This window comes from Eptatretus burgeri, chromosome 6 (assembly GCF_056783735.1).
Source record: "Eptatretus burgeri isolate ZD-2024b chromosome 6, Ebu_testis_v1, whole genome shotgun sequence".
In the NCBI taxonomy this organism is placed as follows: Eukaryota; Metazoa; Chordata; class Myxini; order Myxiniformes; family Myxinidae; genus Eptatretus; species Eptatretus burgeri.
Genome location: NC_140966.1, coordinates 112,457,109 through 112,482,118, shown reverse-complemented (window position 1 = coordinate 112,482,118; position 25,010 = coordinate 112,457,109). Strand labels below are relative to the sequence as shown.

Genomic DNA, 25,010 nt, shown 5'->3' with positions numbered 1-25,010 from the left:
CGAAGACCAAGAAATGGTCTCAGAAGTACAAGACCGAATACAGTCTCCAATACCCGTGTATTCGAAAGTCTGAAAGAGGAATTCATCATGCGTATTGTACAGTATGCAGCGTTGATATTTCAGTTGAGCACGGAGGTCGCGATGATATTCGGAAGCACGTTGGAAGCAAACGGCACACAGACATTGCAAAGGAGAGATCTTCGAGCACGAGTACCGGTACACTTCTGAATTATTTCACCAAACAAGGGACAAGCGAGGAAGAGGATGTTACCCGAGCGGAACTTCTCTTTAGTGGATTTATTGTGGAACATAACTTGCCCATATCAGTCTCAGATCATGCTGGACCTCTATTTCAAAAGATGTTTCCAGATTCAAAAGTTGCTTCAAAGTATGGATGTGCAAGAACAAAAACTTGCAAGATGTGCAAGATGTGCAAGAACAAAAAAAAAAAAAAAAAAAAAAAAACAAGAACAAAAAGCAAGAAAAAAAAAAAAAAAAAAAAAAAACCAAGAACAAAGAAGAAAAAAGAACACTGGTCAACAATTTTTTACTTTCTGAATGTTGTCCAGATTTCTACAAGTGAATTAGGGTATTCTGGCACTGCTGAATCAGGAAATGGCATCCGTTTCTCTCCATCAGGTCAGGTTTTTGTGCTAAGTTGATTTGAAAAAATCAGATCTTGTGACAAAATCAATTACATTTTTGTGGCATTATCAGCTGATTTTTGTCAACACATATCATCCTAAACATGTTTTTAAGAAAAAAAAATGTTTTGCCAACAACATTTATTGATTACATGATAGAAACATCGATTACTGTCATCTGAATGGTGGGCATTGATAAAGGTAAGTACAAGTAAATTGCATGTTGCGTCACCACTGTTCAAACTTCAGGGCTTGAACTTCCGTTTCTTCGAACTCCTGGAATGTTCAGCGGCAGGGAGGTCTCTCTTCAGATTCCAACAGTAGTCAGCCATCATGACTGCGTCCCAGCGACCCTGATACCTGGTCTCCATCTCCTTCATGTCCTGATGGAATCTCTCCCCCTGCTCGTCACTCATTGAACCCAGGTTCTCAGGAAACCGGTTCATATGTGAAAATAGGTAGTGCATCTTGATGCTCATGTTGCAGCCCAGGTTTCTGAAAGCAGTCAGCATGTTGTTGACAAGTTCTGCGTAGTTTCTGGCCTTATTGTTGCCAAGAAAGTTCTTCACTACCAAAACAAATGTCTTCCACGCTTCCAGTTCCACTTCGTTCATTGAGTTTTTGAACTCTGGATCTCTGATGAGCTGACGGATCTGAGAACCATCAAAGATGCCAGCTTTCAACTTCTCCATGGTCAATCCTGGAAAAGCCTGGCACAAGTAAGTGAAGCAGTCACCATCTTTGTCCAGAGCCTTGGTGAACTGCTTGATTAAGCCGAGCTTGATGTGCAGCGGTGGGAAGAGTATTCTGTCTCTGTCCACCAGAGGGTCGTTGATGACGTTCCTTTCTTTGCATGGCACCAATTCCTCCCACACAGGCCAGTCCTTCTTCGTGTAATGCTGAGCACGGTCCCTACTATCCCACATGCACAGAAAACATGGGTACTTGGTGAAGCCAGACTGTTGTCCCAACAAAAAGTTCACCATCTTCAGGTCAACACAAATAAACCACTTATGCTGATCATAACCAATTTTCTCCAGCACGTACTTCACCGCTTCATACTTCTCCTTCAGTGTAGTCGAGTGAGCGATGGGTACAGAGGCAAACTGGTTGCCGTTGTGTAGCAGAACACATTTCAGTGATCGCTTGCTGCTGTCAATGAACAGTCTCCAATCTTTGGGTTCGTACTGTGGCACTCCAAGCTTGAGCAGAAGCGCATGTCATAAATTGGCGCATGTAGGTATTGTACATTCTTCAGAGTTCGTTATTTCAAGAAATACAACTTTTTTGTATCACATTATTACAAAATCTGCCCCATTAACTTTAGTTTTGATCCACGAACTTTATGCTTTGCCTCACCAATTTTTGGAAGATTTTGAGGTTTTATGACTTCAAACTGATCCCTTTTCGACATAATCACCCAGAACTATCGTACCTGAATACTTCTTGTCATATTATTTCCAATTAAAACAATTATTTGACATGATATTTTACCCCCACCAACTTCTTCTAAAATGCTCCACACATGCGTACATGTGAACAAAAATGTAAAAAACGACATGTGGCCATATCTCAAAAACTTGACCTGATTGAACAAAACTAATGTGAGTTTTGGATTCAGCGCATCAGATTCGTCCTAAATCAGCTTAAAAATGCAGACAACAAATTTGTTGTTGACCAGTGTAATTGGTGAGTTGTCAAATGTTACTGCTTCATCTATTGCCGATATTGCTAGACTCGCTCCATTTAGCCTAGCTACAGACGGTAGCAATGACAGTGGTGAGGCCCAGCTATATCCTGTCCTGATTTCGTACCATGACAACAGTGCTGGGATTGTGAAGCAAGGTTTGCTAAGTTTGCCTGCGTGCAAACAAGATTCCACTGGAGAAAACATTTTCAAACTGCTTGATCATGAGTTCAGTGACAGGAAAATTCCGTGGGGAAATTGTGTTTCCTTTTGTGCTGATAATGCCTCTGTCATGGTGGGCAAGCACAAAGGAGTCGCTGCTTATATCCACAAACAAAATCCAGAGTGCTACATCATGGGATGCCCTTGCCATATGATGCACAATACGGCCAAGAACGCGGCTCAGGCCTTACCCATTGAATTAGATGACTTTCTCATCGATATTTACTACTACTTGGACAAAAGTAGTAAACGCGTCAAAGGAGTGAAAGCACTGCAAGAACTCTGTGATGCCCCGACACACAAGATTCTGAAGCATGTCGCAACAAGGTGGCTGTCCCTTGGTCAGTGCCTAGACAGGCTGATTGAACAGTGGGAGCCACTTCGCCTCTTCTTCAAAGAAGAAGTACGAAGAAAAATGCAACCAACTGTAGCCAAGACTCTAACAACGAGCAAGAAGGACGGCACTGTATCTACTGCCAGTACTGGCACTGCAGGATCAAGCACTAGTGGAGCAGCATTCACCACTACCACTGCAGTATCTGCTGCGAAGAAGACAGCAGGGACAGCACCAAAACCAATGCTGAGAGCAGGTAGCATCACCGGCCCTTCATCACGTTCATCTACAAAGCAGATCCCTTCAGAGTCGAGAAAGACTGTGATAGTCCCATCTACAGGCAAAGAAGGACCCAAGTTAAGTTCTGCTTTTGCCAAATCACTTGATAGAAGCTCAGCAAAACCTTCGAATCAGAGGTCTTCTTCCTTGGCTGCACCTACCTCAAGCTCTCTCCTCAAACGTAAAATTGGATCTGGTACTACGAGTCTGACCTCTTCTGCTGGCAGTAAACGCAAGTGTGATCGCCCTGCGGCTAAGTGTACTACGAGTTCTACAACTAAAAGCGCATCTTCCTCAAACACTGTGCAGGAATCTAGAGAAAAACGTGTCAACAGGATGTTCTTGTCTCCACAAACAAAACTCTATTGTTTCTTCCTTCGATATGCTAACAAGCTTTTTGAGAAGGGGAATCTTCTGCTCCAAAGAGACGAACCCTGTATTCATCTCCTGCACGGAGAATTGAATGATCTTCTGAAAGATATCTTCATACGGTTTTTGAAACCATCGGTGTCATCGGTTGCTCTGGTAAATGTACCCTTCTCTGACAGAAATCATCAGAAGAATGATGAGGACCTCATGATTGGGAACGATGCCAAACTGTATATAAGGGAACAAAGGAGTCTCAAGAAATCCACCTTCACTCTGAGTGAGTCAGACATCCAAGGTTTCTTCAGTGCAGTTCGCTCATATTATGTGAAAGCCTGCAATTATATCTTCAAAACCTGGCCGCTAGATGATGAATTAGCCAAGCATGCTCAGGTGCTGGATGTTAAGCTACACCAAGAAGTGGGGTTTGACTGTGTGGAGTTTTTCATCAAGAAATTCCCCTGTCTGTTTCGTGGCGGTGATAGTGACATAGACAGTCTTGAGAGTGAATTCGCTCACTACCAGGCAGACGCCTCCATAGCTACAATTGCTACTGAGACAGTGAGAGTGGATGAGCAGTGGCATCGGATTTCACAGCTCACAGATCCCTGCACTGGTGCCAAGAAGTATCCTAATTTGAGCAAAGTGATGAAGGGAATCTTGGTCATTGCTCATTCGAACGCATCATGTGAGCGGGCACTCAGTCTTGTACGGAAGAATCATTCTGAATTTCGTCCCAATTTGAGTGTCAAAACCCTGGAAGCTCTCTTAATTGAAAAACTAGCTCATAGCACCCCTTGCTACCAGAGAGAATACAGCAAAGACATAATCAGAAGGGCTAAAAGAGCCACACAGCTGTCACTCAGCAAAGCTGCCATGGAAAAAGCAAGCAGCAGTAGTACCAGCCAGTAAGGTAAGAAAAATATTGCTTCTTTTGTGCTTTTTGTTAATCTTTGATTGTCCCCTAACTTACTAATATTAACATACATGTAACATTAAAAAGTGCACAATTTTCCCCTTTTTTTGTTCAAAAAGTGGGAATTCTTAACATGTTAAATGCTCCAAAATAGGGCTCAGAGGGCACGAGAGAGCGTCTAGAACCCCAGAGCTTCCAGGGCCCTAAGGCGGGCCCTGGACCCCGCCGCAAGGGTCGAGCACTCCGCGCTCGAGATGTGCGCTTTGCGCACATTATTTGGTGTCGGTTGAAAATCCTCCCTAATTCTGATTTCCAAAAGTTGGCATCTCTGATAACCACCCAGACAAACGCACACAAACAAATACACTAACCCTTTCAGGTGGAATGATATGGGTACAGAAGGGGGATTTGAAGTGGAGTACAATCTTTGATGAAACTAATTTCGTGACTAAATTGATCTAATGATAATTTCTGGTTCTCAAGTGTTTTGCCAAGATTATCTGACAAGAGCGCCTTCATTGACGACTAGTATACGTACTAGTATCAAAGCCTGTCAAAAATGACGGGTTGGAATTATTTTATTCAAAATATTCAAGGAAACTGGAAGATATGATGTTTCGTAGCAGGAAGAGTTATTTTAAAACATGACATGTACAAATGTTACCCTATTTTCTCTTATCTTCTGGGACGTTTCATATTTGATGATGCAGGCTCTCGAGTTCGCCAAGACTGAAGCCTCGGCCTAGTGTCAGATGTGCTTTAACTTGTTTATTTGTTCGACATCCTACGGATGTAAATGAACACTCGTTTTACCCTGCTCACGTTGCACATCATGTGCAGAGAATTTCACCTCCCTCCGCCTTATATTTATTATTATTATTATTTGTTTAAATGCTTCTCTACACTGACCTTGAGGCCCGGTTGCAAATCACCATCAACAAGTTCAATTGAAGAGACGTAATTACTCTTGAATTAAAAAAAAAAATTCGAGTTTTTTTTATTTTTATTTTTTGTCCTGAAAAATTGACCATCATGAACACACAAACGTGTGAAAAGATTGCCCTTGAAAACCCTACTCAAATCATCCCTATGAAGGGGGACAAACACACACAAACACACATTGTGTCATGTATTATAAAAAGTAGCTGTTCTTATGACGCATACCTTTATTTATAGGCAAGTGGCAGCTCTGTATAGGAAAAAGTGGCAGCCCCCCCTCCCCCCACCAAGAACAGCAGCAAAGATGAAAGCACCCCGAAACATTAATCGGGGTCATGCTGGTCCTACGTTGTAAGTTTGGATGGGATTGGGCCACAACTGTAGGAGAAGCGTGACAAGCAAACCCACAAGCAGACAAACACCGGTCAGTGAATTATCGTATGGATATATGTTCTACTACTGATTTATAAATGTTGTGGTACAAACTTTGTAGACGGACTCACATTGGAATCAGACTGCACATCGTTTGTACATGATCTAACATTCTAAATGGTACATATTTTATGGAAACGTGTGTGTTGTTGCTGTCGATTGGCCCCATGACTGCGCTGCACGAACAGGGCAGCAGCACAGAGACAGCCGATCGAACTCCGGGAGCGACCCAGAATACCGAGGATAGGAAGTCTTCCGACTTCCTGATAATATTCCACCGTTAACCACACCCATATCGGTCTGATTCGCCCTTGAGCAAATGTGTCCAGCAGCCCCGCCCCTATCAGGCTAATTGACAGTCGTAGTCCCGCCCAGCCCTCTGATCCCTTCCCGTTCCTTTGCAAAGGAATTCAGTTTTGTTGACTTTTCACGGAATCCTTTCAAGCTGTTAAAACTCGATCACTTTGCGCTTTCCCCACTATAAGATGCAGCAAGTTCGTGGTTAAAAGCTTCAACCAATTTTGAGTTTGACTATCAGAGAAGAAGAAGAGGAAGAAGAATCACAAATGGGGCGTTTTTGGTTTCTCTCATTTTTCGAGTTCATCGATGATGTCCCAAAGTTTAATGAGTGTTATTGGATGGGAAATTCTCCGCAGATGACTGGGAGGTAATTTCTAGGTTTCGAAGTTTTGTCTTGGTAGATTTATTTTGAGGATTTATGTTGTATTGAGCCGATGGAGTGTCCGGGCCTTCCCTACATAAGAAGTCTACCGACTTGTTGTTGGAGGACTGCTGGAGTTGAGAGCTGAACATGAAAAAAAGGAGGTGTGGCTTTGCTAATCTTACTGGATGTAACGAGGGTTTGAGTCTGATTGAAGGAGACTAGGTGGTTGGAATCTCAATGGAGGATGAGATTGAGATCACGGCTGAAGGAGGAAACAGTTGTGAGGAAAGAGACTGCGAGGAGGTGTACTGGGATATATAACTGATGGAGTCATCAGCAAAGGAATGGACAGGGTTCTTGGTAGCTATGAAGAGGTCATTGATGAAAAGAAAGAGGGAGGGCGAGATGACAGAACCTGGAGGGACACCAAAATTAATTTGTTGGGGTTCAGAGAGGGTACCACCAATGCAGGTCGTGATAGGTCGCCCAGCGAGGAAGCTGGAAAACTTGGAGATGAGCTGGGGCTGAATACCATGCATTGGGAGCTTCACGAGGATCCCTTTGTGCCAAACCCTGTCGAAGGCTTTGCTGATTTCCAGCGCAACAACCCAAGTTTCTCTGAAGTGCTCAAGAACTGAAGACCGTTCGTTGGAAATGTAGGCCAAGACGTCACCAGTGGACCTGATTTTGCAGACTTGATGGTCATTGGGAGAGTAGAATTCAGGGTTGGGTTGAAAGTTGTTTATTGACGAGAGAGACTCCATGACTTTGGAGTGATTGGAGGTCAAGGCGATTGGACAATTCCTTCCTTCATCCTTTCTTTTTTGACAATTACAATCGCTCACCATGCCTTCATTTCAGCACTTCCAGTTTGTTGTAGCTATTCCAAAGAAAGCTGTTCACCACCATCTCAGGTCATCCATCCCATGATAATTTCTACCCTCATTAACCCTTCACAAGGCCATCTCTTTCTGGGTTTCCAGGTTACCAGATCTCCCCCTGTTCCCTCACCCATTTCTGCTTCTTCCCGTTTTCCCCTTCCATTTCTGTGATTGAGAGTTTGTGGCTGCTTCCATCTTGTCCACCCCCTGTGTCCTCCCCTTGCTCTCATTCTTCCCCATGTCCCTTATTTCTCCGTTGCTCAACCTTGATGTTGGTATGCTCCTCCCCCTTTTTTATATTGTTCTTTTCGTTCAGTTATGTCCTGGTCCATTCTTTGTTCTAGTTCCTCCACGAACCTTGGCTCTGTGTACAAGAAAAAAAAAAATTGAAAAATTATATAAATAAATAATTTCTGAGCTAATCGTATTCAAATTTGCCATTGAGGTCCAATAAACCCAGACCCCCTTTGTACCTCGGTCCAGTACACCCAAGCACATAGGTCCAATACATCCAGACCCTCTTTTTTGATGTTTAGGTCCCCCATCCTGATTTAAAGGGATCAGAAGTGAAACGGCAAAAAAATCAACAACAACACATTGTGCTGGGCCCTGGTATTTAATAAGGTTAGTCTCATAGGACGTTGGTGCTTCAGGTTGGGGTGATGTTTATACGTTGTCACATGTGACTCGTTAAACCAATGTGAGCTCTGCATTGGCGACCACAGATAGGACATTGCAGGAAAACCACCACTGAGTGGGTGAAGGGGTGGAGGCTGGGTGATGGTGAACGCGTCTCTTGAACTCACTGTTTTACGTAATAGCTCTGCAGACTGTGCGCTTGTTCTCGATGCTCTTCTTTGGACAACATGTTGTTTTGATGCAGTTTCTTCCCAGTTTGTTGTGGATATTCCAAAAGACTTTGGGTTGCCTTTGCAGAGATCTTTGAACCGCAACTTTGTCCTTCCAACTGGCCAAGGAACATCTGGCAGCTCACCATACAGCACATCTTTTGGTATCCATACGGCCCACATGAACAAGCCACCGCAGCCACCTTTCATCAAGAATCGATGAACAACGTCTGCATCTTGGCCCGTTTCAGCACTTCAGTATCGGTGATCTTAGCCTTGCACTCAACGTCAAAGATCTTCGGGAGACAGTGATAGGACTTCAGTCGTCTTGCCTGTTGTGCATACCAAGTGCAGCTTTCACTGCCATATAAGAGAGTGTTTAGGATGCAGGCACGGAAGACAGCCATCTTGGTAGCAACTGCCGGTTTGTTGTCGAATCAAACCCGATCTGTCAAGTGACCGAAAGTAGTAGCTGCCTTTCCAATATGAATGTCCAGCTCTGCATCGAGGTCCAAGCGGCTGGTCACTATTGATCACAGGTAGCAAATTTTGTCCATACCTGTCAAGCGGGAACTATTTATTTGGATCTAAGGAGACTGTTCAGATCCTCGTGCTCTGACAACAGACTTTTTTTAGGCTGACGGTCACCCCAAAATCGCTGCAGCATAATGAAAAATTGTCACGAAAGTTGGAGTTCAGCCTCGCCATTGGCAATCAAGGCTGCCATGAGCATACAGAAGTTCCAGGATTTTCCACTGGCGTACTTTGATTTTGGCACACATCTGCCTTGAGTTTAACAAATCACCGTTTTATCTGGAAAGTAATAGAACACCATGGTTGTCCTCGCAGAAAGCACTTTGCGGGGGTCGTGAGATGATGCCAAAGAGTGTTGGTGTGAGCATGCATACCTTGTTTTTACATCCCTGTTTGTTTGGAACCTGTCTGTTTTGACACCATCTCATTGCACCACATCCTGCATGTCATCATGAATTGAGCGAATCGGGCTCAGGAGTTTTGGAGAACAGCCGATCCTTTCAAGAATCTGGAAGAAGCCAGATCTGCAGATCAGATCAAAGGCTTTGTTAAGTCGATGAAAGCTACGTATAGTGATCTACTCTGTTCACAAGATTTCTCCTGAAGCTATCTGAAAGCAAAGCCCATGTCGGTGGTGGACCGTCCTGGATGAAACCTGGACTGGCATTCAGGGTATACTTGATCTGCGATAGTCACGAGACTGTTCAGATGAACACGGGCCACAGCTTTCCCGGCAACATTGAAAATAGATTCCCCTGTAATTGTTGCAACTACAATGACTTCCCTTGTTTTTATACAATGTGATGACGTAAGGCATCCTTGAAGTCTTGTGGGATATGTTCCTCGTTCTAGCAAGCAGTCAGGATGTTCCACAGCTCAGCAACAACTGCAGGCCCACTGAGGTTCAGAACGTCAGGAGAAATCGGATCTTTTCCTACAGCAGAACCGGATGAAAGTGCTTTGATCACACAAATGAACTCCATCATCATGCATAATTGTCAACTTGAGGGTGTCATTTAAGGGCATCTATGATGTATTTTTGGCCTGGAATGGTGGCTTGGAGGTACGCACACTTGCCTCCAATCTGTGTAGCCTGGGTTAGAATCCCGACCCAGCTATAAACCATCATCCAGGCAGTTTTGCTGTTTCACAGGCAGGGTGATTCTTCAATGGGTGTGCCGTCCCTCGGGTGGACATTAAATGGGAGTCCTGTCTGCCAGGATTCGTTCGTTGACGTTAAAAGATCCCACGGTGTCCTTCGTGAAAAGTAGGCGAGCTATCTCCGGCACCCTGAAGAAATTACAAATTCCTGCTGTATATACTGCTGGGAAGGCAATGGCAAGCCACCCAGTATAAGCCGGATTTTGGTTTGTGGCGCACGCTAAATAAACCTTTCGCTTCGTATCAACGGGTAGAGCCGTGATCTGCTCAGGTGTTGAAATCCAGTCTGGCGACATTGCATATGCGCTTGCCAAAAGATGAGTGGGCTGAAGAGTAACGATTACCTCCAAGCATTTTCACACTCAGATACATTTGGTGCGTTGGGGCAGAGATTTCTGTCGTCTGATGCGAGAGTGTGACGAACATGAGCGATCTCACCAGGTGCATTCACTTTGCTCGGCCTACCATGCGTCTGTATTTCGACCAATTCAGACAAGACTTAGCACAAAAGTAAAATACTATGCCACAGCCACAACAGACTAAGCTGATAGATATTTGTCTGGTTTCATTATTTCGATTTTACACGGGAAAATGGTCAAAAATGGTCGCAAAGTTAAGGTTACGGCCTGCTGAGCCCATTTTAATTTCCAATGCAGACAAGACTTCGCACAAAGCATACCTTTCTCCAGGCCCTGGAGGCTAAAATAGGTAAACATTGGTCTGGTGTGTTTCTCCTGATTTTATAGGGGTCAAAGTGGATTGTGGGGAGGGGGCGACGACCCATTGCATTCACTTGTGAAAGTCTGCGATTCTCGTGCAGAAAAAGTCCCGATACTTGTTTAGCACCCAAGAACACTTTAGCAAAGGTAGGACTGAGATGTGAAGGTTTCAGAAACAGGAAGGAGCGGAATGAAGGAAGGTGAGATTCAATGACAGAAACGTGTGCAAGGCATTGAGCAGGGCTCTCAAGAAGCTTGTCCTCCGGGATGAAAAATTCTGGGTTTTGAAAACAAACATGAGGGCAGGCCCAGGTTATAAAGTAAAACACAGAGTTCTCTCTCTCTACCCTCTCTACCCTCTCTACCCTCTCTACCCTCTCTACCCACCATCAGTGTTTTAACCTTCTCTCCTAGGTCAGTCATCTTGCTCTTCCAAAGTTTCATGATACACCACTGTAATTATATCGAGTCAAAAACCTTCGCCGAAAGACGCTGGCGAATGTCGAGCGGTCATTCATGCTCAAAGGAGTGAAAGTCAAAGCAACCGGCTTTGAATACCCATGATGGATCCGCTGGTAGAGTTCCAACTCCTTGCTCCTCGAACTGCAATTTATTTGTCATACATCATTGAACCAAATACATTTGCTTATGCAACTGGGACGGCACTCGGTGGAGCGCATTCCTCCACCAGGCTGAACTGGTTACGTGTTGTATCCCACTGATTTAACGGTCAAACCAGGGGCTCAAACTCAAGACCCGAACATCTTAAGCCAACAGCAGGCTGCCAGTGCAGATGATGAGACACAATAATAATATGCATCATCTTATTTAGTTATTTATTTATTTATTTATTCTCAAGTTCCACATCTGTACAAATCATCTGCCATGCAATCCACAATCGGCGCATCTTGCAAGCTCCACGCCACATCTCGTTTTTGTTTCAAAATTTCCCACGAGCTGTGGATTTTGTCTGCGCAGTGTTAGCGCTGCACGGACAAAGCCTCGCCTGACAGTCCACCCGAGAAAATGCCAGAATTATTCTGATGGCACTCCCACGTGGAATTTGGCACTCCTGCACGCCTCTTTCCTTTTTCGGTATCCTCGAGTTTGTGTTTTTGGCCTAAAAGCCTCTGTGGTGGAAAACATTTCTACATATGAGTACAAGACAACCATGGCTGTCTAATCTGCGTGTCTGCACAGAATGGCTGCACATTTAACTCATCTGTCCTGCGTGTCCACTTGCAATTCATTTGGATCTTTTCCACCGTTGTGCATTATCAATGTCAAGATATCATGCTGAATCAGGATTGTGGTGATGTCTTGGTATCACGTCGATCACTGCCCATTCCCTCGTTCCCCATCTACAACCTAATGAAGGTATCATGCTAAATCAAGTGCACGGTGATGTCAAGGTATCGCCTCGCTCCTCGCTCCTCGCTCCCTATCTACAATATGCCTGGTGTTGGCTTAATGGTTAGGGTGGTGGGCTTGGGATCCGAGGGCTCCGAGTTCAAATCCCGCTCAGCTGTTGAATTAATACCAGGTGGGGTTAACTCGGCCTGTCATCCTTCCGAGATCAGCAAAATGAGTGCCAGCATGCTGGTATACTGTGTCGGAGTGGCGACCCTTCCAGGATTGTGCGCAATCGTCAAGGGGACTGCTTAAGCAGCACCAACACTCTGCAAAGAGTATGGTCCCAATCTCCTCCTATCTACAATCTAATCAAAGTTTCACACTGAATCGAGCACGAGGGGTCAAGGTAGCACGTCACTCCTTGCACATTCCCTCCCTCCCCGTCTATAATCTAATCAAGGTATCATGTTGAATTGAGCATGTGGTGATTGATGAAAGCTATCACAACCGTTGTGTTTTTGCACAACAGTTTAATCCCTGCTTGGTTTAAATATTTTATAATTTTCATTTTAACATCTTCCAGGCGGTTCGACGCTAACCACATCGAAGCGGTACCCGCGGGCAGCTTCTCAGCACTGCACCGCCTGCGCCACCTCTGGTTTGATGATAATGCCTTGCAAGCAGTCCCCATTGAGGCTTTGGGGGAACTACCTTCCCTTCAGGCCCTCACACTTGCTCTCAACCACATCCGGATCATTCCAAGCATGGCTTTCAAAAAGCTCTCCAATCTTATTGTCCTGTGAGTCGCGGAGGCATGTGATGCGCTTTACGAATCGGTTGTTTTGACTTGACTATTAAACATTTATTTTGTCCAAGTGATGATCCGTATTGCAAATGCAATTGCTCTAACAGGCGATAATTATTTGTTGTGATCACAGACGTCTTCATAACAACCACATAGAGAGGCTGGAGAGCCGATGCTTCGAGGGCCTTCACAGCCTGGATTACTTGTAAGTGAAAGATTTTTTTTCCCTGTAACCCTTGTCTTGTGAAAGTTTCTAAAAATGTAATTGAAGGTTGATGATAAATTTGATCAAATCATCCATTTCAGAACAGGCTTCAGATATTCATGTTTTTGATCAAGCGTCGTTGATAAGTGTCATTTTTACTCGACGGTGATTGTGCGTTTGTCTGAAGATCAATGTAACTCGATTTATATTTTTCATGATAGGTTCTGTCTGGTTGAGCAGTACAAGTGTCATTGTCTTAAAACTCCACATGGTAAACTGTTAACCGCTTTACCATCCCAGGGACTTGAACGATAACCGGCTCACTGAGTTCCCGACGGAGATCGTCAGCCTGCCGAGACTTCAAGAACTGTGAGTGTGTGGATCTGTTTGCTTCGATGGAATGGCCTCAACATCAGCCACAATATCTCGAGATGATTAAAAACTAACTGTTCCTGTGTTACTGCGAAGAGTGTTTAACATTCCCAAACCTGTTTCAATTTCTGACATCCCTTTTCCTTCCATGGTCACCAAATTGTTTTCCCTTTCTGCTCACCTTTCCATTCTGATACTGTATCTCAGTTTCAGGTCTTAGTTGGTTGTTTGCTTTGGCTTGATACAATGGATTACCCCCAGCAAGTTAATACCATCGATTTCCACAGGGCTTTCCATAGCAACAACATTGCTTACATTCCGGAGCATGCTTTCAAAGGGAACCCTCTTCTTCACACAATGTGAGTCCGAATCCTCCACGCACTCCCCAGAAACTGCTCATTACATGCCTGTCTGCTATGTTGCAGATATTTCTTCATTTCTCAGCTCCATGTTCATTCTCTAGCTCTCCTACCCATTATCTGGCTCCCCTACCCACTCCCGTATACACCTCAACCCATGATTCAATATTGTCTTACCCTGATTGAAATGCTTTCATGCTCTAACTTCCCAGCATTGTTCACATGAAGGAGCCTTTGCTTTAAGCATAATTAAGTGAGTCTACTTGAATTTACCTTTTAATAACACCTTTTGCAGACATTTCTATGACAATCCCATCAAATACGTGGGCCATTCCACCTTCCAAAACTTACACAAGCTTCAAACACTGTGAGTCATTCTTTAATAACATAACGTGATCCAATCACACGATTTTAATTACATTTAGTGATCTCATCACATGGTTTTAATAACATAACATGATCTAATCACATGATTTTAATAACATAACGTGATCTACTCCCATGATTTTAATAACATAACGTGATCTACTCCCATGATTTTAATAACATAACATGATCCACTCCCATTATTGTAATAACATAATGTGATCTACTCCAATGATTTTAATAACATAACGTGATCTCATCACATGGTTTCAATAACATAACATGATCTTATCACATGATATTAATAACATAACGTAATCTACTCCCATGATTTTATTAACATAACGTGATCTCATCACATGGTTTTAATAACATAACGTAATCTACTCCCATGATTTTATTAACATAACGTGATCTCATCACATGGTTTTAATAACATAACATGATCTAACCATGATTTTAATAACATAACGTGATCCAGTCACATGATTCTAATAACATAATGCGATCTAATTTCATGATTTTAATAACATAACGTGATCTAGTCACATGATTCTAATAAATTAATACGATCTAATCACATGATTTTAATAACATAACGTGATCTAGTCACATTATTCTAATAACATAATGCAATCTAATCACATGATTTTAATAACATAATGTGATCTAATTACATGATTTTAATAACATAATGCGATCTAATCACGTGATTTTAATGACATAACGCAATCTCATCACATGATTTTAATCACGTAAAGTGATCGAGTTACCTGATTCTAATAACATTATACGATCTCATCACATGATTTTAATAACATAACGTGATCTAATCACATAATTTTAATAACATAACGTAATCTAATCACATAACGTGATATAATCACGTGATCTAATCACATAATTTTAATAACATAACATGATATAATCCCCATGATTTTAGTAAAATAACGTGATTGAGGCACATGGTTGTAATAACATAGCGTGATCTAGTCATATGGTTCTAATCACATACCGTGATCTTAACAGTTTGGTGACCAAAATTTCAGCTTTCTCAATGGAAGTCATACGAGGAGCATGTTACATCCCATTGATGTTTTGCCAGGTTGATGCACGGCCCCTCAGAGATGGAAACCTTTCCCGACCTGAATGGCACATCGAACCTCCGGAGCCTGTGGGTTCTTGTCTTCAAACCCCATGTGATGTCTCTCCCTCTGTTTGAGTTCCTGTTTATTTTGCCTGCCTCCCACAATGATCTACTCCCCTCTTTCTTGTCCTCTTAAAGTTATCTTTCCTTACCAACCGATCTTTGTACTTACTATGAAACAGCACACTTACTCGCTCGCTCACCCGAGCCTCCCATACACGGATATTTCCTCTGATGGTTCTTCGATGTGCACAGGACTCTCACTGGAACCAGAATTGCATCTCTACCTTCAAGATTCTGCACAAATCTGCAAAACCTCACCTTTCTGTGAGTCCCGGGCTTGTCCAGAAACATGACAGAAGTAAATAGACACCATGATTTTTAAAAGAATTTATTTATTGAACATTTGAAGAACATTTGATCCATTTTAATACATACACTAGTATTTTGTGGACTTGCAATTTGCAGATTTTAATCCTTTTACTCTTTCAGGCATAGAACAAACGAGTTCTGAAATTTTCTCTTGTGGGATTTCTGCCCAGGCTTCACACAACGGGTTATCAATTTTGCCCATGATATTGGTTTCCTCGACTTTTTCCGCACAGCTCGATCCAATATGGCCCAGAGGTGTTCAATGGGATTCATGTCAGAAGACTGACTTGGCCATGGAAGTTGCTTGATCCCATTTTTGTCCTGCCATTCCTTGGTCTTTTTGCAGTGTAGCATGCAGCTCCATCTTCCATGAGCAGAGTGTTGTTTTTGACCATCTGACCAGTGGAGAAGACGGGGAGATGTCCATCCTCAAGGATAGACATGTATAATCACAGAGTTGATGTTGCCAACACACTCCACAAGCTCTGACCAACCAACACTCCAGATTTCTCCCCACAACATCACTGAAAAACCACCGTGTTTGGCAGTTGGCTGCATTCGGTTCAAAGAGAACTCTTGACTGGGAAGTCTCCAGACCCATACGCGTCCACTGTTCAGAAAATTGAGCAAATTGGGACTCATCTGAAAAAATTTCAGTTTGCCAAAACTCCAAGGGTCTGTTGGCCATCTCGTCAGCCCACTTCTTTCTCCTTTGAATGTTGGCTGGTCTAAGAAGAGGTTTCCTCCGAGTTGCTCTCCCATAGTAGCCCAGTTGATGAAGGTACCGCATGGCAGTTCTTGAGCAAACTTGGACCTCCTTTGCAACATCTGCTGCCTTGCAATGGGAAGTTTTCTCAATGGACCACTTGACAGCTCGAAGACACCTTTCTGAGGGCCCAGATCGACCAGAACGCGAAGCTGTGGATTCCTCGCCTTCGCTGGTGAATTGCACAATCACCCGATTGACCATAGAAAGTGTAATGCATATCAACTATTAACATAATAAACACAACAAAATAAACAAAATTTGCATAACAAAATAAACACAACAACTATTAACACCACACGTGGTGTTCTTAGCTATCTGATGCTGGCTGACTCCACCTTCCAAATGGCTAACAATTCGTCCTCCTTGAAAATCAGAAAGTTTGTGTGCTCCCTGGGTTCGACGCAGAGTTAATTGTCATACAAGACCCAGGAACTCGTTTCTGCAAAGAAATAGTCAAATATTAATTCAAATCACTGAGTAAAACTGCTTTTTACAGATGAAATGAATAAATTTACGTTGTCTATTTACTTCTGTCGTGCCTCTACACTGAGGGTGTGAAATGCTTGTTCCCTATAAACCTCGTGGCATACACATGGTTGGGGCTCGTACCTTGTTTGTGTCAGTGTGTCACTAGCATGCCATTGTGTGACGCTGCAGAGACTTCAGCGATAACCAACTGCGTGAGATGCCCACGTTAAACTTCTGCCGCCACCTTGCTGAAGTGTAAGTACCCACCGTGACGAGATAACCGAACCTATATGGCACTTGCACAGGGGGTTCAGTTGTTCAGGCCTACCTCGATGTTGTATGATCTGTGCGGTCACTTGCGCAGTTGTGTTTCTACGGTTCTGTTTCAAGATCCCTTCCATTCCCTCTTCCACCTCTCACCCTGTCCTTTCTCCCAGGCATGAGCTTTACCAGGTCGAGTCCACTGTAAAACAGATAAAATAAACATTCCCCACGGCCAACTGACTCCGCATTTTTTCCCCCCAGAAACCTACGGCGCAACGAGATTGCCGAAGTGGGAGAGTTTACATTGCACCATCTGAACCTCCTCAAGTCCCTGTGAGTTGATTTCTTGTTAAGTGCTTGGCAGATGAACACACACCCAAACACTGCGTAACACCGCACTCCTCACTCCAGTGAAATAGGCAGCAGTGACGGCAGAAGCCGGAATATCAGGACTAAATTTGCTCTCGATCTCCATATTGGATCCCAAATGGCCTCTGGCGATGGAAATGGCAGGTAACCTCATGATCTCCTGACGAGCGTGAACATTGGAACTGAAATGCATCCATCTGGAAAAAATTGCCTTTTCCCCGCTGCCTGTTGTGTAAGATTTACGAGCTGTGTTACCGAGTGTAGATAAAACTAATCTGCTCCTCGTGGTTCAACGTGTAACCCTCATGACGTCTTTATCACCGTCGCCTCGGGATAGACCGCTGGGGGCAAGCTCGATCTCCTGATACTGTACTGGGCTCACAGAATTAGGATGTTTTGGTCTTCTCACGCCCCCCCCCCCACCCCTCCGATCTATCAGACTGAGCCACAGGCTCCACGGCTCGGTGTCATGACCTGGATGCTTTTAGCGAGGGTCATCCGAAGCATTTTCCAAGCCTGCCAGGTGTATTGTCCGAATGTTTGAAATTACTGACCGAGTTTTGATGCCTGCCTTGAGAAGATCCAGGTGGAACACATCGCAATTGGGCTGGATTCACACACTTGCTTTTGCGTCTCGCCGCCGTCAATACTCCATTTGATGCTGGGCATTGTGACGCGTTTGGCATTGATTGCCCTCTGCCAGAAGTAAATTCACAAGGTTTCACAACTCCGATGAAAAGGTTCCGATGTTCATCCATGACTGAGTCAAATCAATCGGCTTGGCTTGGCACACCAGGTGTGCATCAGAACATCACGTGACAAAGATTGTCCACAGCCTTTTGGCTACCTGTTGGTGTCCGCATGTCAGGCTGCCCTCGATGCTGTTTTGACAAAATAAAATCTTTGGAAATCTGAACTATTGAATGTTTAAGAGTTGTAAATATTTCAACAGAAAACGATTCTCATGTCTCAAAACATGTTTTGCAATTGCTTTGGCAAAAATGTCATTCCAAACTGTGACGTCATTCCAAACTGTGACGTCATTCCAAACTGTGACGTCATTCCAAATTGTGATGCCATTCCAAACTATTGTTACGGCTGTGGGAATTCACAAACCACCATTCAGGTCCCGTAGGTGAGATATCTCTTAAGTACATGTGTAGTTAGCCCCAAACCCGTTGTTTCGAGGGAATTAATGTGATTCATTCGGGCTGCGACGCTTTGAGATAGCCGTTTTTCTGTTCTATCTTTATTTTGAACCAACCACGCTCCAACCGTCAGACAACAACAACAACAACAACAACAACAACAACAACGCCAACAGCCACGACCTTTACCTTCACAACTCGCTCCCGCAAACATCGCATCACCGCCATTCCAAACGGCACCATGGCCATCGGCCACCGCCGGAAACCCTCCACCACCTTCATCTCCCTCCTACGGCCATTCCCGCACCACCTGTGAGCACCGAGCGTCGGGCTGTCCTGGGCTCGTACAAGATACGCGCCGAGCCGCGAGTGCAAATAGCGGCCTTTCCGAGGAGAATTCGGATCAGGAATGCAACACGCCCACTTCTGATCCGTCCAATTAGGAAGCGCGGGGCGGCTTGGCCCCGCCTCCAGGCGCGTCTGTCTGGAATCGAGATATGCAAATTCTAGGATCAGGGGAGATTCACGCCCCTTTTCCTCCGTCCAATCGGCGAGCGTGGCTCCGCCCTCGAGGAGATCCTGATCCGGAAATTTGCATATTGTTTTCTCCTGCCGGCCTATAAAACGGCGAGCGCGAGGCGAATGAGGAGAGTTGTTGCGCAGAGAGTTAGTTTTTGGTTGGAGTTGTTGCGAGGCAGTCAAGTCGGGTTGGAGAGCGGAGTGGAGTCGGGAGGCGAAGGCGTCAATGTGGTTTTCTGCAGTCGGCTGAGAATTGGGGGAAGAGTCCAAGGAGCTCGGGTCCGAGGCAGGGAAGACGGCGGTCGGCGACGAGGTCGCGGTGGGATCGCTCGTTCGGGGACCCAAGCCAGCCAACCATTCTCCTTCCCCCAGGGCATCAACAATTCCCCCCCCCCTTTCCCCTGCGCTGAGATAGTGCAGAAAGGGGGCCCCGTTCCCACCCCACTCCAAGCGGTGCCAACAAAACCCGTGAAGGAGCACGAAGTCGGGGAACCGCCGCGCAGCCAATTTGCGGCTCGTCACGAGGACGCGGGTAGGATCCCCCCGTTCTCGCGGACCTGACCGCTCCTTCAGGTCCCGCGCACACATTGGCCTACGGGCCCGTCTGCCCCCTTGCCTATGAGGGTGGCTTCTTTCCTTTGCTTTTGAGTAAATGTGTGTCGGCGCCAGTCTGCTGAAGTAAAACTGTTTAAGTGTTGCCGTGTGTTCGTGTATTCCGTTAGCTCTGCATTGTTGTTTTTGTTTTAAATTGGTATATGTGTGCTCTCCGTGTGCCGCAGAATAAATGTGCATTATGTTGAACTGTTTTCCCGTTTCGCTTCGACTTTTCTTTAATTGAATCTCCATCTTGCTTCACGTAAAGGGTTCGTTCGTAGTGTGCTTAAAACGCCGGATAATTAATCGGAACCGTCGAGGCCGACGATAACACCGCTCGGTTATCCCGATAGCACGGAACGGACCGCTTAAGCGGCCCGTGTCCGGAGTCAACCTGCGGCGAGGTGCGATCGCCCGGTCTACCATCTGCGTGGGTACTTAGGTAGGTCGAATTTGGCGTACAATCCTATCCCACACGGGTGGCCGATTGGCACGATCGTGGTGAGGCCGAAAGGCCCACCCGTGACCGGCTCCGGGCGATAGTTCCCGGAGGGTCACGGCTGAATTGTCCGTCCGGTGGGCGACGTGCCGCGATTCGAGTCACGTGGCCGATCGCACGCTGGCGGGTGCGAATTCGCAACACTATGATGCCTTTCCAAAAAGGATCACACAGAAGTTATAGCATACAACACACTTAGTGTTCCCTTGTTTTTTGTGGTATGTACAGGGTGTGTGCTGATAAGAGTTACAGTATACACCACATGTGTTAATAGTTATATTATGCACCACACGTGTTAATAGTTATAGTATACATTACGTGTGTGGTGTTAATAGTTATAGCATACACTACGTGTGTGGTATTAATAGTTATAGTATACACTACGTGTGTGGTGTTAATAGTTATAGTATACACTACGTGTGCGGTGTTAATAGTTATAGTATACACGACGTGTGTGGTGTTAATAGTTGTAGTGTACACCATGTGTGGTGTTAATAGTTGTAGTATACGCCACGTGTGTTGTTAATAGTTGTAGTATACACCACATGTGTTAATAGTTGTAGTATACACCACATGTGTTGTTAATAGTTGTAGTATACACCACGTGTGTTGATAGTTGTAGTATACACCACATGTGTTGTTGATAGTTGTAGTATACACCATGTGTGTTGTTAATAGTTATAGTATACATCATTGTGTTGTTAATAGTTATACTATACACCATGTGTGTTAATAGTGTAGGATACACCATGTGTGTTAATAGTGTAGTATATACCATGTGTGTTAATAGTGTAGTATATACCATGTGTGTTAATAGTTTAAGTATGCAGCACACCTTGTTGTCCACCTTCTCGTGTTCTTGTTCACACGTGATGACGTTGTGACTTATCGTGTTCTTGTTTACACGTGATGACGTTGTGACTCGTTGTCGTGTTCTTGTTTACACGTGATGACGTTGTGACTCGTTGTCGTGTTCTTGTTTACACGTGATGACGTTGTGACTCGTTGTCGTGTTCTTGTTGTTGACACGTGATGACGTTGTGACTCGTTGTCGTGTTCTTGTTTACACGTGATGACGTTGTGACTCGTTGTCGTGTTCTTGTTTACACGTGATGACGTTGTGACTCGTCCTCGTGTTGTTGTTGACACGTGATGACGTTGTGACTCGTTGTCGTGTTCTTGTTGTTTACACGTGATGACGTTGTGACTCGTTGTCGTGTCCTTGTTGTTTACACGTGATGACGTTGTGACTCGTTCTCGTGTTCTTGTTGTTTACACGTGATGACGTTGTGACTCGTCCTCGTGTTCTTGTTGTTTACACGTGATGACGTTGTGACTCGTCCTCGTGTTCTTGTTGTTTACACGTGATGACGTTGTGACTCGTTCTCGTGTCCTTGTTGTTTACACTTGATGACGTTGTGACTCGTCCTCGTGTTGTTGTTGTTTACACGTGATGATGTTGTGACTCGTTCTCGTGTCCTTGTTGTTTACACGTGATGACGTTGTGACTCGTTCTCGTGTTCTTGTTGTTTACACGTGATGACGTTGTGACTCGTCCTCGTGTTCTCCTTGTTTACACGTGATGACGTTGTGACTCGTTCTCGTGTTCTTGTTGTTTACACGTGATGACGTTGTGACTCGTTCTCGTGTTCTTGTTGTTTACACGTGATGACGTTGTGACTCGTTCTCGTGTTCTTGTTGTTTACACCTGATGACGTTGTGACTCGTCCTCGTGTTCTTGTTGTTTACACGTGATGACGTTGTGACTCGTCCTCGTGTTCTCCTTGTTTACACGTGATGACGTTGTGACTCGTTCTCGTGTTCTTGTTGTTTACACGTGATGACGTTGTGACTCGTTCTCGTGTTCTTGTTGTTTACACGTGATGACGTTGTGACTCGTCCTCGTGTTCTTGTTGTTTACACGTGATGACGTTGTGACTCGTTCTCGTGTCCTTGTTGTTTACACTTGATGACGTTGTGACTCGTCCTCGTGTTGTTGTTGTTTACACGTGATGACGTTGTGACTCGTCCTCGTGTTCTTGTTGTTTACACGTGATGACGTTGTGACTCGTTCTCGTGTTCTTGTTGTTTACACTTGATGACGTTGTGACTCGTCCTCGTGTTGTTGTTGTTTACACGTGATGACGTTGTGACTCGTCCTCGTGTTCTTGTTGTTTACACTTGATGACGTTGTGACTCGTTCTCGTGTCCTTGTTGTTTACACGTGATGACGTTGTGACTCGTCCTCGTGTTCTTGTTGTTTACACGTGATGACGTTGTGACTCGTCCTCGTGTTCTTGTTGTTTACACGTGATGACGTTGTGACTCGTCCTCGTGTTCTTGTTGTTTACACTTGATGACGTTGTGACTCGTCCTCGTGTTCTTGTTGTTTACACGTGATGACGTTGTGACTCGTCCTCGTGTTCTTGTTGTTTACACGTGATGACGTTGTGACTCGTTCTCGTGTTCTTGTTGTTTACACGTGATGACGTTGTGACTCGTCCTCGTGTTCTTGTTGTTTACACGTGATGACGTTGTGACTCGTTCTCGTGTTCTTGTTGTTTACACGTGATGACGTTGTGACTCGTTCTCGTGTTCTTGTTGTTTACACGTGATGACGTTGTGACTCGTCCTCGTGTTCTTGTTGTTTACACGTGATGACGTTGTGACTCGTCCTCGTGTTCTTGTTGTTTACACGTGATGACGTTGTGACTCGTCCTCGTGTTCTTGTTGTTTACACGTGATGACGTTGTGACTCGTTCTCGTGTTCTTGTTGTTTACACGTGATGACGTTGTGACTCGTCCTCGTGTTCTTGTTGTTTACACCTGATGACGTTGTGACTCGTCCTCGTGTTGTTGTTGTTTACACGTGATGATGTTGTGACTCGTTCTCGTGTCCTTGTTGTTTACACGTGATGACGTTGTGACTCGTCCTCGTGTTCTTGTTGTTTACACGTGATGACGTTGTGACTCGTCCTCGTGTTGTTGTTGTTTACACGTGATGACGTTGTGACTCGTCCTCGTGTTCTTGTTGTTTACACGTGATGACGTTGTGACTCGTCCTCGTGTTCTTGTTGTTTACACGTGATGACGTTGTGACTCGTCCTCGTGTTCTTGTTGTTTACACGTGATGACGTTGTGACTCGTTCTCGTGTTCTTGTTGTTTACACGTGATGACGTTGTGACTCGTCCTCGTGTTCTTGTTGTTTACACGTGATGACGTTGTGACTCGTTCTTGTTTACACGTGATGACGTTGTGACTCGTCCTCGTGTTCTTGTTGTTTACACGTGATGACGTTGTGACTCGTTCTCGTGTTCTCCTTGTTTACACGTGATGACGTTGTGACTCGTCCTCGTGTTCTTGTTGTTTACACGTGATGACGTTGTGACTCGTTCTCGTGTTCTTGTTGTTTACACGTGATGACGTTGTGACTCGTCCTCGTGTTCTCCTTGTTTACACGTGATGACGTTGTGACTCGTCCTCGTGTTCTTGTTGTTTACACGTGATGACGTTGTGACTCGTCCTCGTGTTCTTGTTGTTTACACGTGATGACGTTGTGACTCGTTCTCGTGTTCTTGTTGTTTACACGTGATGACGTTGTGACTCGTCCTCGTGTTCTTGTTGTTTACACGTGATGACGTTGTGACTCGTCCTCGTGTTCTTGTTGTTTACACGTGATGACGTTGTGACTCGTCCTCGTGTTCTTGTTGTTTACACCTGATGACGTTGTGACTCGTCCTCGTGTTCTTGTTGTTTACACGTGATGACGTTGTGACTCGTTCTCGTGTTCTTGTTGTTTACACGTGATGACGTTGTGACTCGTCCTCGTGTTCTTGTTGTTTACACGTGATGACGTTGTGACTCGTTCTCGTGTTCTTGTTGTTTACACGTGATGACGTTGTGACTCGTCCTCGTGTTCTTGTTGTTTACACGTGATGACGTTGTGACTCGTTCTCGTGTTCTCCTTGTTTACACGTGATGACGTTGTGACTCGTCCTCGTGTTCTTGTTGTTTACACGTGATGACGTTGTGACTCGTTCTCGTGTTCTTGTTGTTTACACGTGATGACGTTGTGACTCGTTCTCGTGTTCTCCTTGTTTACACGTGATGACGTTGTGACTCGTCCTCGTGTTCTTGTTGTTTACACGTGATGACGTTGTGACTCGTTCTCGTGTTCTTGTTGTTTACACGTGATGACGTTGTGACTCGTCCTCGTGTTCTTGTTGTTTACACGTGATGACGTTGTGACTCGTCCTCGTGTTCTCCTTGTTTACACGTGATGACGTTGTGACTCGTTCTCGTGTTCTTGTTGTTTACACGTGATGACGTTGTGACTCGTCCTCGTGTTCTCCTTGTTTACACGTGATGACGTTGTGACTCGTCCTCGTGTTCTTGTTGTTTACACGTGATGACGTTGTGACTCGTCCTCGTGTTCTTGTTGTTTACACGTGATGACGTTGTGACTCGTCCTCGTGTTCTTGTTGTTTACACGTGATGACGTTGTGACTCGTCCTCGTGTTCTTGTTGTTTACACGTGATGACGTTGTGACTCGTCCTCGTGTTCTTGTTGTTTACACGTGATGACGTTGTGACTCGTCCTCGTGTTCTTGTTGTTTACACGTGATGACGTTGTGACTCGTCCTCGTGTTCTTGTTGTTTACACGTGATGACGTTGTGACTCGTTCTCGTGTTCTTGTTGTTTACACGTGATGACGTTGTGACTCGTCCTCGTGTTCTTGTTGTTTACACGTGATGACGTTGTGACTCGTCCTCG

General features: G+C 44.7%; 1 protein-coding gene across 2 annotated transcripts in view; it reads left to right on the top strand.

Annotated features, from left to right (window-relative positions):
* The window catches only part of LOC147025648 (leucine-rich repeat-containing G protein-coupled receptor 5-like), a 92,615-nt gene that overhangs the window by 48,429 nt on the left and 19,176 nt on the right, over positions 1-25,010 (top strand). For both annotated transcript variants that reach the window (XM_085886849.1, XM_085886848.1), the window contains 9 exons: positions 12,563-12,778; positions 12,918-12,989; positions 13,290-13,358; positions 13,649-13,720; positions 14,016-14,087; positions 15,192-15,260; positions 15,489-15,560; positions 17,032-17,097; positions 17,368-17,439. In XM_085886849.1, coding sequence (XP_085742975.1) covers positions 12,563-12,778; positions 12,918-12,989; positions 13,290-13,358; positions 13,649-13,720; positions 14,016-14,087; positions 15,192-15,260; positions 15,489-15,560; positions 17,032-17,097; positions 17,368-17,439 — 780 coding nt within the window. The remainder of the gene's footprint in view (positions 1-12,562; positions 12,779-12,917; positions 12,990-13,289; positions 13,359-13,648; positions 13,721-14,015; positions 14,088-15,191; positions 15,261-15,488; positions 15,561-17,031; positions 17,098-17,367; positions 17,440-25,010) is intronic.